This window comes from Drosophila subobscura, chromosome U, assembly GCF_008121235.1.
Source record: "Drosophila subobscura isolate 14011-0131.10 chromosome U, UCBerk_Dsub_1.0, whole genome shotgun sequence".
NCBI lineage: Eukaryota > Metazoa > Arthropoda > Insecta > Diptera > Drosophilidae > Drosophila > Drosophila subobscura.
Window position 1 is genome coordinate 417813 of NC_048534.1, and position 12546 is coordinate 430358.

The 12546-nt window shown below is 43.3% G+C and overlaps 1 protein-coding gene across 1 annotated transcript; it reads right to left on the reverse strand.

Annotated features, from left to right (window-relative positions):
* Window positions 1-2763: 2763 nt before the first annotated feature.
* Window positions 2764-5012, reverse strand: LOC117901851 (prolyl endopeptidase). The gene has a single exon (XM_034812801.1). The coding sequence runs from the start codon at window positions 4995-4997 to the stop codon at window positions 2796-2798; it is 2202 nt and encodes a 733-aa protein (XP_034668692.1). The 5' UTR covers window positions 4998-5012; the 3' UTR covers window positions 2764-2795.
* Between the last annotated feature and the right edge of the window lie 7534 nt (window positions 5013-12546).

A 12546-nucleotide genomic window follows, 5' to 3' on the forward strand; every position in this document is an offset into this window, starting at 1 on the left:
CGAAAACCTCCTTAATCTACAATTTTGAAGATAAAAGAAAACTAAAAACGCCATTCCGTAGGGAATGACCATATATATCAGATCACCAAATTGGGCGATTATTATAGCCACAATGAAGAAATTAATTTTCAGTGGCCAAACCCACCCCGTCCCGCAGCTTATAGCAGCACACTCTGCTTCGCGCTGTTTATGGCCTCTGCCCCTCACGTCTCTGCCTCTGCCTCTGCCGCGACTCTGCCCTGACTCTGCGAAGTGTGTCTCTAGGGGAGGGTGGCGAGCTAAAGGAGCGTGTTGGCGTGAGTAGTGTTGTTGATGTAGATGACAGATGAAGAAAAAATGTAAAATTTGACAAATAGCCGCTAAGTTGCAGATGTAGTACTGAGTGCCGGGTATAAAAGTTGTGACGCGTAAGAAGCGTCTCACACGTCCCTTCTCGTTTTATTTTATTTTTAAGACTAATCATCAATGCATCGATAAGGAAAATGGCAGAGACATGCTTCAGGTTTTGCTGTTGCTTTGGCCGTTTCTTTTTCTGTTCCTGTGAACTGCCATCACTTCATCCCATGCCATGGCCATGGCTCGCATCCCGATATCTGTTTTTAAAAATAAGCCACGCAAAAATCAGCCCATGCCAGTCGGGTCTGGCTGTCTGTGTGCTATATCTTTAGCATCAATGGCCATAAATAAAACCCTCAAAAGACAGTAGAATGTTTCAGACGCAAGAAGGGCCTGGGCATGCCTCCTCCTCGTCTGCTCGCGAGCGGTTCGATTCGTGGCCGAACTTCTTGACATACGAGTAAGTAAAGTAGGCACAAAAGTCATCCAATCCCATACCCCTTTCGGGTCTCGTGCAATCTGCAGTCGCAGCAGCCACCAAATCGATGGGTGTGCAACTGATTGTACCACAAACTAAAATTTACCAGAAACGCTTAGCTTTAAACATTTTGCAAGCCGTAGAAAATTGTCAAAAAAATCTAACAAAAATGTCAGGCAAAAGCTGCCCTTAAAGCTGCCCCGGTAATCATGCTTGAACCTTGCGTGTATGTCTTTTACTCGCCATATCAGTCAAGAGAGATCTCCGCCATCGAACAAGGCCGAAAGTGAGAAGGGAGAAGAGAGAGAGAAAGAGATTTTAATTACATCTCTACGACCGATGCCCGATGTCTGTGGTTCTGTGGCAGTGGCAGTGTTAGCAGTGGCTGTTGGGCTGGTTGGCTGTTGCTGTGGCAATTATTTACATTAACACGATCACAACTCAGAGACACTGCACATGCATCATCGTGTTGCTTTGTCGATCGAGATCTCTCTCAAGAGTAGAGGAAGGCACCAACCCAGTGACAGAGGCAGCGACAGAGTACCCAGACAACAGTCGTTCGAGTCGCCGTTTTCCTGTCGCTGTCGTCGATGTCTGTGGTGCCTGCCTGCCATGTATGCATATTAATTTATTGGAATCATGTTAGTGAGTCGATATTGATACAAATCCATTTTCGATCGCGTTGCCTCGATACCAAAAAAGCGCCCGAGAACGATCTGCTGCAGACAGCAGCAGCAGATCCCAGAAGGGGCTGTGGGGGAGACGTCTTCGCACACATGCTGGGTCCCTACCTGCAGTTGTAAGCAAACATTACACAACAGAAGATCAGCAGACAGAAGCCAGAACCAGCCAGCTACCTACCAAAAGTGCTCTGTGGGCAGTGGGCTGCAGGTCTTGCAGGTCTGCATGCCTTGCAGGTCTGCATGCCTTGCAGCCAGCTTCTGTCTCTTGGATCCAAAGGTCTGTCTCTGTCGCCTGTATCCCCCTCCCCCGCCTCCAGCGTACATCGCATGATCAGCGACCGTATTGAGCGTTAATCGTTCGACTATCATGCGATTATATGTGGGGTTTGCTTGGTTGGGGGGTTTTGGGCTTAGCCATCGCCGCCATGACAGCTTCTTCGTTGTTCCCAAATCCTAAATCCTAAAATAGGTAGTGAATAAATGAGCCTGAAGAAATCTCCTTGAACCTTCAAATGAGGCAATATTTTTAAGCAGTACAAGAAAATATAGGTTCTTAATGATCGAAATAGAACTATCGCTTTTTATACCCCGGAATCCTCTTGATCTGGGATTTAACAGATTGTTTCGGAATGATTAAGCCTCTAGTAGTATCAGGGAAACCCTGATAAGGTAGTTTTTTGAGTGAATTCCGAAGGGAAATTCTCTAAAGATATAGAAGTAATAAATGCAGACTGATCAAAACAGAAAGAGGCTCTTTTAAGACCTTTTAGTTGTGTTAGGGCTCTCTGATCAACGCAAAAGCTTTTCAAATCAAACCATCGGTATCATTTTGATAAGCGATTGAAATAGTTGCTGGCTGTAAAACAAAAGCAAAGTGTTTCTAAAGATCCATAGAAACAGCTTTATAAGTTCCACGACGCTAAGCTATCTTTAAATATCCAGGAATGGCGTATTTCTGAATGTAAACTTAGGACTGGTTTAAGATCAATTCTAACTAGAAACTTAATTATTAACGTTGGTCATAGAGTGAAAGTCTCTTACAAATCGAAGATGCTCATCTTCATTTTGCCTAGAGCCTGATCAAAGCTGAAGATTATCTTAAAGAAGATGTGAAATATAAGACCATTACTACCTAAATACCCTTAAATAAGAGCAGCGTTTGGAGTATAAATATAAAATTGCAAGTTTAATTGAAATTGTATTAGATTGTCTGCAAATTTACGACAACATTTTTTGATTTTCGTATAGGCTGCTGCTGTGGTATCTTTTCCTGCTAAAAGTGTCTGTGTATATTCTGCTCAAAGATTGACTGTATCCATTGTCAAACTCTTCAAGTAAAAGGACAGTATATCGGTGGCCTCTTTGATGCGCATTGTTGTGGGTTTGCCAGCGCCATGCCCAGCCTTGGTGTAGACCCGCAGAAGTATCGGATTATTCTGGAACTCCGATTGACGTACAGCTTCCTGGAGGGCGGCGGCAAACTTCAGCGAATGTAAAGGACTGACACGATCATCGTGATCGGCAGTTAGAATCAAAGTGGACGGATACTCCTTCGATGTTTCCTTTGGGGTGTGCACATTGTGCAACGGCGAGTAGCCATGGAGATTCTCAAAGTGCTCCTTTTCATCGGGATTGCCATAGTCGGAGCACCAGGCATGTCCGATGGTGAATATGTGGAAACGGAGCATATCCATGACGCCCACTTGGGCAACAGCAGCGGCAAACAAATCCGGACGCTGATTGATGCATGCCCCAACGAGTAGACCCCCGTTCGAAGCACCCTGGATGGCCAAACGATCCTTGGAGGTGTACTTGTTGCAGGTCAAGTACTCGGCTGCGGCTTGAAAATCATCGAAGACATTTTGTTTCTTCAGTAGTCTTCCGGCATTGTGCCACTTGATTCCATATTCTCCGCCGCCGCGTAGATTCGGATATGCCACAACCCCATCGAAGGCATCTATAAACGTGACGGCTGTGATGCCAAAGGAAGGCATCAAGCTGTGATTGAAGCCCCCATATCCATAGAGCAGACAAGGACGCGGCTCTAAGGTGTAGCGTTTTTTGCGAATGATAAACATGGGTATGTCCGTGTCGTCCTTGCTTTTGTAGAACACCTGCTCTACGGCATACGAGTCCCGCGAGAATCCCTCCAAATCCAGTTTAATTTCACGATGAACTTTCGGCTTCTCCTCGGGCTTGGCAAAGTCATATTGATAGATGATGCCAGGGGTGAGAAAGGACGAAAAACTATAGAAAATCTCCGAGTATTTCTTTTCACCAGAAACCCCTGAAATAGTGCCAATATCCAGATCAAATTCTTGCAACATTTTGCCCGTTGCCAATTCGTACGAGTGCAGGACACTCTTAACATCGCGTATGTAGCAAACCACAAGCCTATTCTCATGGGCACACAAAGCCCACTCCATGACATCCTTCTCGTGCTCGGGAATCACCGTTTTCCAAAGCTCTTCCTGAGGATGTTCCACATCAATTATGACCAGACGGTAATTGGGGGCACTCTTATTGGTGCGAAAGTATAGCCGGGATCCCTCGTTGGTGATAAATTCATAATCGGCCTCGAATTTATCGACAATCGGATGGGCATTCATCGGGCCGCAGATTTCCTCACCCGCATTGATGTTCGCGTAGTATATCATATTATCGCGCACTGTATAGCTGATGTATAGAATCAGATACTTGCCACAGTCGGAGACCTCGCTGATGGTGCGCCACGACGGTTGCTCGGGGAACTCCACCACCATTGTATCCGTTTCCTGCGACTCTCCCAGGCGATGATAGTACAACTTTTGATGCTCATTCTGCTTAGTCTCGGAACCATCGGTCTTGCCATCCTGCCATGGATAGCGACCGTAGAAGAAACCCTTGTTGTCCTTAGTCCAAGCAATGGATGTAAACTTGACCTTGTCGAGCACCTCGGCAAAGTCCTTGCAGTCCTGGGCCTTGCGGATGCGTATCTTCTCCCAATCAGAGCCACTTTCGCTAAGGCCATATGCCATGTAGGCTCCATCATCGGAGAACGAGGCCTGCGTTATGGCGGTGGTGCCATCGGGGGACAGTTCATTGGGATCAATAAACACTCGACCCTCCTCCTTCAGAGTGTCCTGCTGCATCATGACATGTTGATTCTGCAGCCCTGTGTTCTTGTAGTAATAATAAAAGCTGCCATTGCGCATGGGTGTGCCATATTTCGGATAGTTCCAGAGCTTCGTCAGCTTCGTATTGATCTTTTGCCACTCGTCGCAATTCTCCAAAAAGGGCTGACTGATGGCATTCTGTGCATCGATGAAACGATGAGTCTCTTGTGCCTCAGGATCCTCCAGCCAGCGATAGACATCCCTTACGCCGATACCATGAATGGTTTCATTCAAAGACTCATCCTTATGGGCCACAGGATATGTAATCTTCAGCTTCTTTTCCTTCCCCATCGACGAAGCGTTGAGGTTCGTCGGAGGGTTAACCGACACTCGTGATTGAGACATGACTGAAGTGATTTGTTGGATTGAAAATTGAAACAAAAGTAAATTATTTTTTGAGAAAATTTTGTTTATGAATTTTTGTTGTAAAACAGATTGAAAAATAATTTTGTACATATATTTTTGTTGTCAGCGGAGCATAAATTTGATTTATCTCCGGATACGATAGCCGGAGCTTGAAGGCAAACTGAGAGCTGTATAGGATTTTGGATAGATATTTACAGGTCATCTACGATTTCTGAAGTTATTAGGGGCTATAGAAATATATGAAATATGTGTCTCTGTAGCCTGGAACCATTTTCTCCTTGGTTTACCTTTTGCTGGCATTTTTAAAATCAAAACACTCATTATGCCGCATATTGGTGAGGAACAACTTTCCTGTAAGGTTTTCTTTTCTTTGTTGCGACTTTAATCAGGCGCCATGTCGCACTTATTGTAGCAATTCATTTTCCGAGAAAAGAAAACGTGATGAGTAAAAGTTTCAGAGCTGCCAATCGATGGACGTAGTGGGAGGCTGACAATCGAAAGAAAGAGTGTGAGGGGTAAATCTGCCAAGCAATGGAAATGGGAGGAGGTAGTGCAGACAATTGCTCAAGGATCTGAGGAAATTGGAAAGTCTGGGCGCTACAGCCTCCACTTAATGAAAAAAGTCTCCTCTCAAAAGACTGAGCGATGGAACGTATCCCCTCAAAAGACTGTGTTCTAGTGAAGGTCTACATTAAATTATTGAAATTCCCCGTCTTATGTGTCAAGTGTCTGACCAAAATGGGTGGATGCCCCAACCACACGACACGTTAACATCTTCGGGCCACTCTGGCTGTTTGATTGTTGTTGTTGGTGCTGCTGATGCTGCTGATGCTGCTGGTTGACTGGCTGTAAGCCTAAGCATGCTGAGCATGTCAACAAGCTGAAAGACCTCGTGAGCAAAAGAAGCAAGAATCTCTTCTTGCATGAAACTCAGGCAGGGAGAGCGGACGAAAGTGAGGTAACAAGTCAAATGCGCTGACAGCCAACATGAGCGCAACAGCAGCAGCGAACAGCCATAACAAGAAGGGAAACTATAAAGGATTTTGAGGCGAAGTTGCAGATACCCTTGGTGAGTGATTGCTGCTATGGGGAATGGCTGGAAGACAACAGACTTTTAGGGCTACAGGAACTCCTTATGGAAGAGTATAACAAGGGTCATGGCTGGCATCGATTGCTGCTGCTGCTGCTGAACCCAATGATCGTCAGTTGGGGGATTGTCTCCCGATCGAGATTCTCAACTTTTGCGCTCATCTTCCTCTCCGCAGTCTGATCGGAGAGGCACGCACTTGACATGGGTAGACTCGGTACTCGAACTCGGTATACGAGTTTATATGCAGATGGAAACCGCGTGTGGATTTGTCGCAAATCGCCAAGATTGCGATCTCATTAAAGCGAATTATTTGTGTTGCTGACTATGTTCCGGCCCGTGCATCTCTCACTGGTGCTCACTCTTTTTTGCTTTGTTCACTGGCTCTGGATCAGCGAGAAAATCGATGAGATTGCTTCTGTTGCTCCTGCATTCATGATTGTTATCGCATTGGAACAAAGTTGTTGTTCTTGTTGCGGCGGCTGCTGCTACGATTTGCCAAACGTTTAAATTTCCCATGCAACAACCCAACACAATCCCCCTCTCCCTTCTCTGAACCGAGTTATATGTGCGATTAACGCTCTGCCGATAATTTACGATAAGCTCTAGATTTTTTGTTGTTGTTGTGCGCCCTGAACTTTGTCACACGATCGGGCTGCGCATTAAATTGATGTAATTTATGCGACGAAAATAAGTGCAGAAACTGTAGAGTTTTTTTGACTAAATGAAAAACATTACATTTTCCTTGAAACAAATGGTTACAAAAATATGTAATGCTCTAACAAATATTTGAAAACATTTTTGAGCACTTGCAAAAAAAACAATCAAATTTAGGATATTTTCCTTTCTGTACAATTTAATGGATTGCATCTTTGAGGCATTTATAAGTTTAAAAGACTGAAAATAGCCAGCAACTTAAAGGAAACATTTTTAATCATAATTCAAATTACTCTATAAAAGCGAAAGAGTTTTTGGGAGACATTATAGCGCACATTAATTAAGAGGGTGTTGTTTATGATTGATTGAATGATTAATTAATGCTTGGAGTATTGCTTAGCTTATTCGTATCTATCCATCCATCTATCCCTTTTGTATATCCTCTCTGATGTCTACTCATTAATATTCCTCTATTTATATTTAAGGCAAATCAGAGCCATATATTTTTCACTTTCACTCGCTCAGGTTGATGCTATTTAGAGGTAGCCGCAGAGCTCATCAATCTGCAGCAGCAGCAGGCAGCCCTCTCCCCCTAGCTACACCTCCCTAGTGGTACGAGACGAGAAGTTTCTCGCAGTTGGCCACAACAGATGAGAATGGTTTTAGACAGTGAGCAGAAGTCTCTCTCTCTATCTCTCTATCCTGTTTCGCACTGTCCCTGGAGTCTAATCAGGCTGTAATTTGAAGGACAAAGCAGACGAAATCATCAAACTGCTCGAGTTTTGCTCTTGACTTATTGCAGGTGACTCTTTTTTTTAAGATACGCCTGACCCCTTACCGTACCTCACCCCTTTTTTCATGGGAAGTTTTCTGACCCATTTGGGCTGTCCATGTCCGTTCTCGAGCTGGACATTTGGCTGAATTTGCAGGCCAGTGATTTTGCAGGTCCAAATGAATAAATTAGTTCCTTAGAGACTACCTTTCTCTCTTGATTGATGTTCCAGCATTAAAATTATTTGCATTACTTTTTCTTTTACTGTTTTGCTTAAAAATACACTTTTTAAATATTTATTTTAAGTGGTTGGGTGGGATGAGGTGTGCGGGGCTCTCAAGTGCTGATAGATTTATGCGTTTGCCTCAAACTGTGAGATAAATCGAGTAGAAAACCCAATCGAGAATCGATAGGGAACATGTTTATATACGACTGATATATGGAGTTTCCATTCATTGCGTAGGAGGAGAACTGCGTTGGGTCGGGACTCTTAATGAGGCTGAAAGATTTGGCAATCGAATCACCAAAAGTGGACTTTGGAAACGTGGTGGTCATGCGTGGGGATCGGTTTAGTTCGATTCATTTTGCTTCGGTTTGGTGGTCGGTCTTTTGGCTACTAGCTTTTCTATTAATTACACTGATTTATGTGCTCATTGTCCATTGTATTTGGGTTTTGGTTGGCACTCCACTGCCACTTGCACTGGATTTGCCAATGCTTGGCACTGGGTCCTTCTCTGCATTGACTTTATGATGGTTAACTTTTTTAATGGTAAAATCCAGTAGATAACAAGAGAGAGAGAGAGAGAGAGCTGTATCGATTTGGTTTGGTGATTCCAAGAAAGCACACTTTTCCATTGTTATATTTTCTTTCGCTGGAAAGAAAGTTGATTAACATTTTAGATCGATGGATAGGTATATACAATATGGCCAGTCGCCTGGGCCAATCTATTGTGAACCAATTTAAGAACACATTAGTAACCAGTAGAGACAGTAATTCCTTGGTAGACCATCTCAATTTGCATAGACTATACAAGAAACTCCACAAAGATGCCAAAACAGATTTGAAGCGGATGCAAGATGCACATGTGCATGGCTCACAGGTACAGCTACAGCAACACTTACAGATACATACATTTATACTGTGTCTGTGGCTGTCAAAATACATTTGAGGCATGAAACGAGCACAGAGATCCGTTCTTTTCCGTTCCGTTTCGAGAGATAGCGAGACGCAGTGGAAATAAATCAGTTTGTAAACATAAATATTTCCCTTCCTTCCTTCGACTGCTATTTTTTATACCCGGTACTCGAAGAGTAAATAGGGTATATTGTATTTGTGCAGATAACGGTTGTATGTAACGCATAGAAGGAAACGTTTCCGACCCCATAAAGTATATATATTCTTGATCAGCATCAATAGCCGAGTCTCTGTCTGTCTGTCTGTCTGTCTGTCTGTCCGTCTGTCCGTCTGTCCGTCCTGATGAGCGCCTAGTACTCAGAGACTATAAGAGCTAGAGCCACCAAATTTTGCATCCAGACTTCTGTATGCTCACACTGTTACAAGAGTATTTCAAAAATGAGCCACGCCCCCTTCCGCCTTCGCAAAAGGGCGAAAACCTCCCAAATCTTTTGAAGATAGCAGAAAACTAAAAACGCCATTCCGTAGGAAATGACCATATCTATCAGATCACCAAATTGGGATACGATTGGATCATTATTATAGCCACAATGAAGAAATTAATTTGCAGTAGCCAAACCCACCCCGTCCCACAGCTTATAGCAGCACACTCTGCTTCGCGCTGTTTATGGCCTGGCCCCTGACACGTCACTGCCTCTGCCTCTGCCGCTGCCTCTGCCGCTGACTCTGCCCTGACTTTGCAGTGTGTGTTTCTAGGGGAGGGTGGCGAGCTAAAAGAGCGTGTTGGCGTGAGTAGTGTTGTTGATGTAGATGACAGATGAAGAAAAAATGTAAAATTTGACAAATAACCGCTAAAGTGCAGATGTAGTACTGAGTGCCGGGTATAAAAGTTGTGACGCGTAAGAAGCGTCTCACACGTCCCTTCTCGTTTTTTTTTTTTTTGCAGATTTCGTGCATGGAAAATCTCAGCAAATTGCCATCGTCATCGCCTCTGAGAATAGGCCAGGGCGAGAAGATTTGCCATCTCATGTGTAAAGTGGGGGAGAGAGCGAGAGTAACGGCAATTTATGGTTCCAGACAACAAAAGACCAATATTAACGTTAACGCTTGATAAATAATAATTTTTACGATGCACAATTTATTGCCACATATTCGAAGGTTAAAACTATACGAGCAAAAATGGAGAATTGCATTAAAAACAACATGTTTCAAACAAGATAGTTTATAGATCAAGAAAGGGGTTACTAGATTTGGGTGTGGTTTGAGGATTTGAAAATATTTAGGAAAACAAAGGATTAAAGAGGGTTTGAATTGCTATGGGAAAGATTATTGTTTACTATTAGACAAATTAGACAAATTTCTATGGTTTTAGGATTATTTTCATTTCAAGAAAATAGCATTGAAAGCTTTAGAACTCCGGCAGATTTATGCTCGACACGCGCAAACGAAATTGTGCAGAAGAAAAGGCAGAGAATTGCAAAAAGAGCAAAATTGCGTGTAACCGATTAGATTCGCACAAGCGAATTCTGCAAAATAAGTAATTAAGATACTTTTCATTCCAAGAAAACACGCAGGCGACACAGAACTCAAAAACCTGCCTTTCCATCAGTCAATCCAACATTTCACACTTGAAACAAACAAATAAACAGCACAATCGGATGGGGGCGATTTGTATATTGCAGTTTTGTATCTTTTGGATGCGAACGAGCCGCGATTTGTTGCTGCCGCTGTTTCGTTCTGTGCCCCTGCTTGTCTGTGTGTGTTTGTTTTGTCGATATTTGAATTATTTCCATCGCCACTTGGGCCCGCAGGGGATGCCTCTGATGCTGTTGTGGGCCACTTTTTGGCCACAATTGTGTGGCCTGTGCAGTGTGTAGTGGCCGCCCCGAGCCAGCCTTTCAGCATACCCCAGTCATTCGAGGAGAGTCGCCTGTTGTTGTAAATCAATTGGACGCTGAGTGCCCTAATGTGCTGTCGATGGGTTTACAATCCGTCAAAACAGTTGCCACGGACACACAGGGGCACGGACACACGGTGGCACGGGCACAAGGCACAGCACAGTAGGGGTAGGCATATACAAGTGCATCATCATTGCCACCAGCGACCTATTACAGGAGTGTTCTCAAATAAACAATCAATCTGCAGGGTGGCAGAGAGTGTAAAGTGTGGAATTGGGGAAAGCTTTTCACGGAAAAATGCCATTAAAACACATTAACGAAAATAACTTTAACTTCGAATTCGATTAATTGAGATGGGGAATCCTGTTTTATGTTATGGAAATTATTTCTGAGAAATATTTTCATTTGCAATGCAAGAAATGGAAATACAATCGTTTACTTTATTTATACTTATTATGGAATTATGATTATTCATATGTAAATATTTATGCCTATATTTAAAATATTTCATTGATTTTTTTGCATACTAATATTAGTTCTGAAAGCTGATTCAACCATAGAAAATTGTAGACAAAATTACGACTTATATGTTGCCTTTAAAAGTTCTCAAGTAGAAAGTCTTTGGTGTTCTTTAATGACAAATATTTGATCTTCTTTTCAATTTTCCAAATCCAAATATACCGTAGGGAGCTCCAATCAGTTTTGTTCTTCCTCCAACGACCCTGCAACCTTATTCATGTTTCTTCCGCCTCTAACTACCAAAACCTTCGATTAGTGGATCGAGTGCCTATGGATCGCAGCCAATGAGCAGCAAAACAGTAGCATTCCAATTCACAAAAAACCAGTCGAGTGTCTTTTGTCGCAAAAGCAAAGAGAGTGGTCGAAACAAAGAGAGAGAGAGAGAGAGAAAAAAACCTGAGCCTGAGCCGCAAAACTGTAACAATGGCAGAGCTACAGAGCAGAGCCACAAACCACAAAGCGATCAAAAGTTACAGCCCGGCAATGTATCAATGTCAAGCAAGAGAATGGGCAATGGTATGGGGGGATGGGTGCCACCTTCTGAGGAGGCACTTTACCCATTGGCCAGCAGAGCACCAGCAGTCGCTGATGGCATTGCAGAGCAGCATTCTCCTGATAGAATATACAGCAATGCCCTGATGGGCTGTTCGTGGAGCAGCAGACCTGCCCTGATGGGATGTTCTTCTCCCCATTGTCTTCGTTTTTGGGACCAGCCTAAATGTCAAGTTTTTGAGATGTTTCCTAGTGGAGCGCAGTAGCCGCATCTTATTGGTGGATACGTGTAGCCTCGGACTTAAGTTGGCCATTGTTTATTCCTGGATCGAATCTAACCGGACCTCTCCTTCTCTCTCCATCTCTGTCGATATGAACTCACCTCTCGTTGTCTCGTTGTCATCGCCGTCTTAAAAGAAACAGCAGAAAAAAAGCAAAAAAACCCCGAGAGGAAATGTAATCGCATGCCAAACAAAAACACTCTATAAGAAATAATAAACAAATCATTTCGCGTCTGTGTGGATGGAGAAAGAGAATTCCGACCACACGCATACGAGGCGCGATATTGATTCGATCGCCAAGGCTGTCAGGACATCTGTGAGGGCTGTCGAGGCACTTGATTTGAGTTTTCATAATTGCATGTCTTGCGGTGGAAACTTGGGTGTTTTTCCTAGGAGCAAATGAGTTGTGTGTGTGGCTGGGGAAAGAGAATCCCACAGGCCATAGATGTGTGTGTGAGTGTATGTGTTTAATCGGAAATTTCAACAGTGCGGGCCAATAGAGTAAGTGAAATATTTCGAATGGGAATGCGGTCTTTTTAATGTGCAAATAAAATAAAGAACAGAAACGAAAATTTTAGACCCTATTAAAAGAGATTTACGCTTAGATTAAAACTATATTATCGCAATACATTTTTTTGAAATATAATTTAAATACTTCTCTGACTACCACACGTCAAAAATCATCAT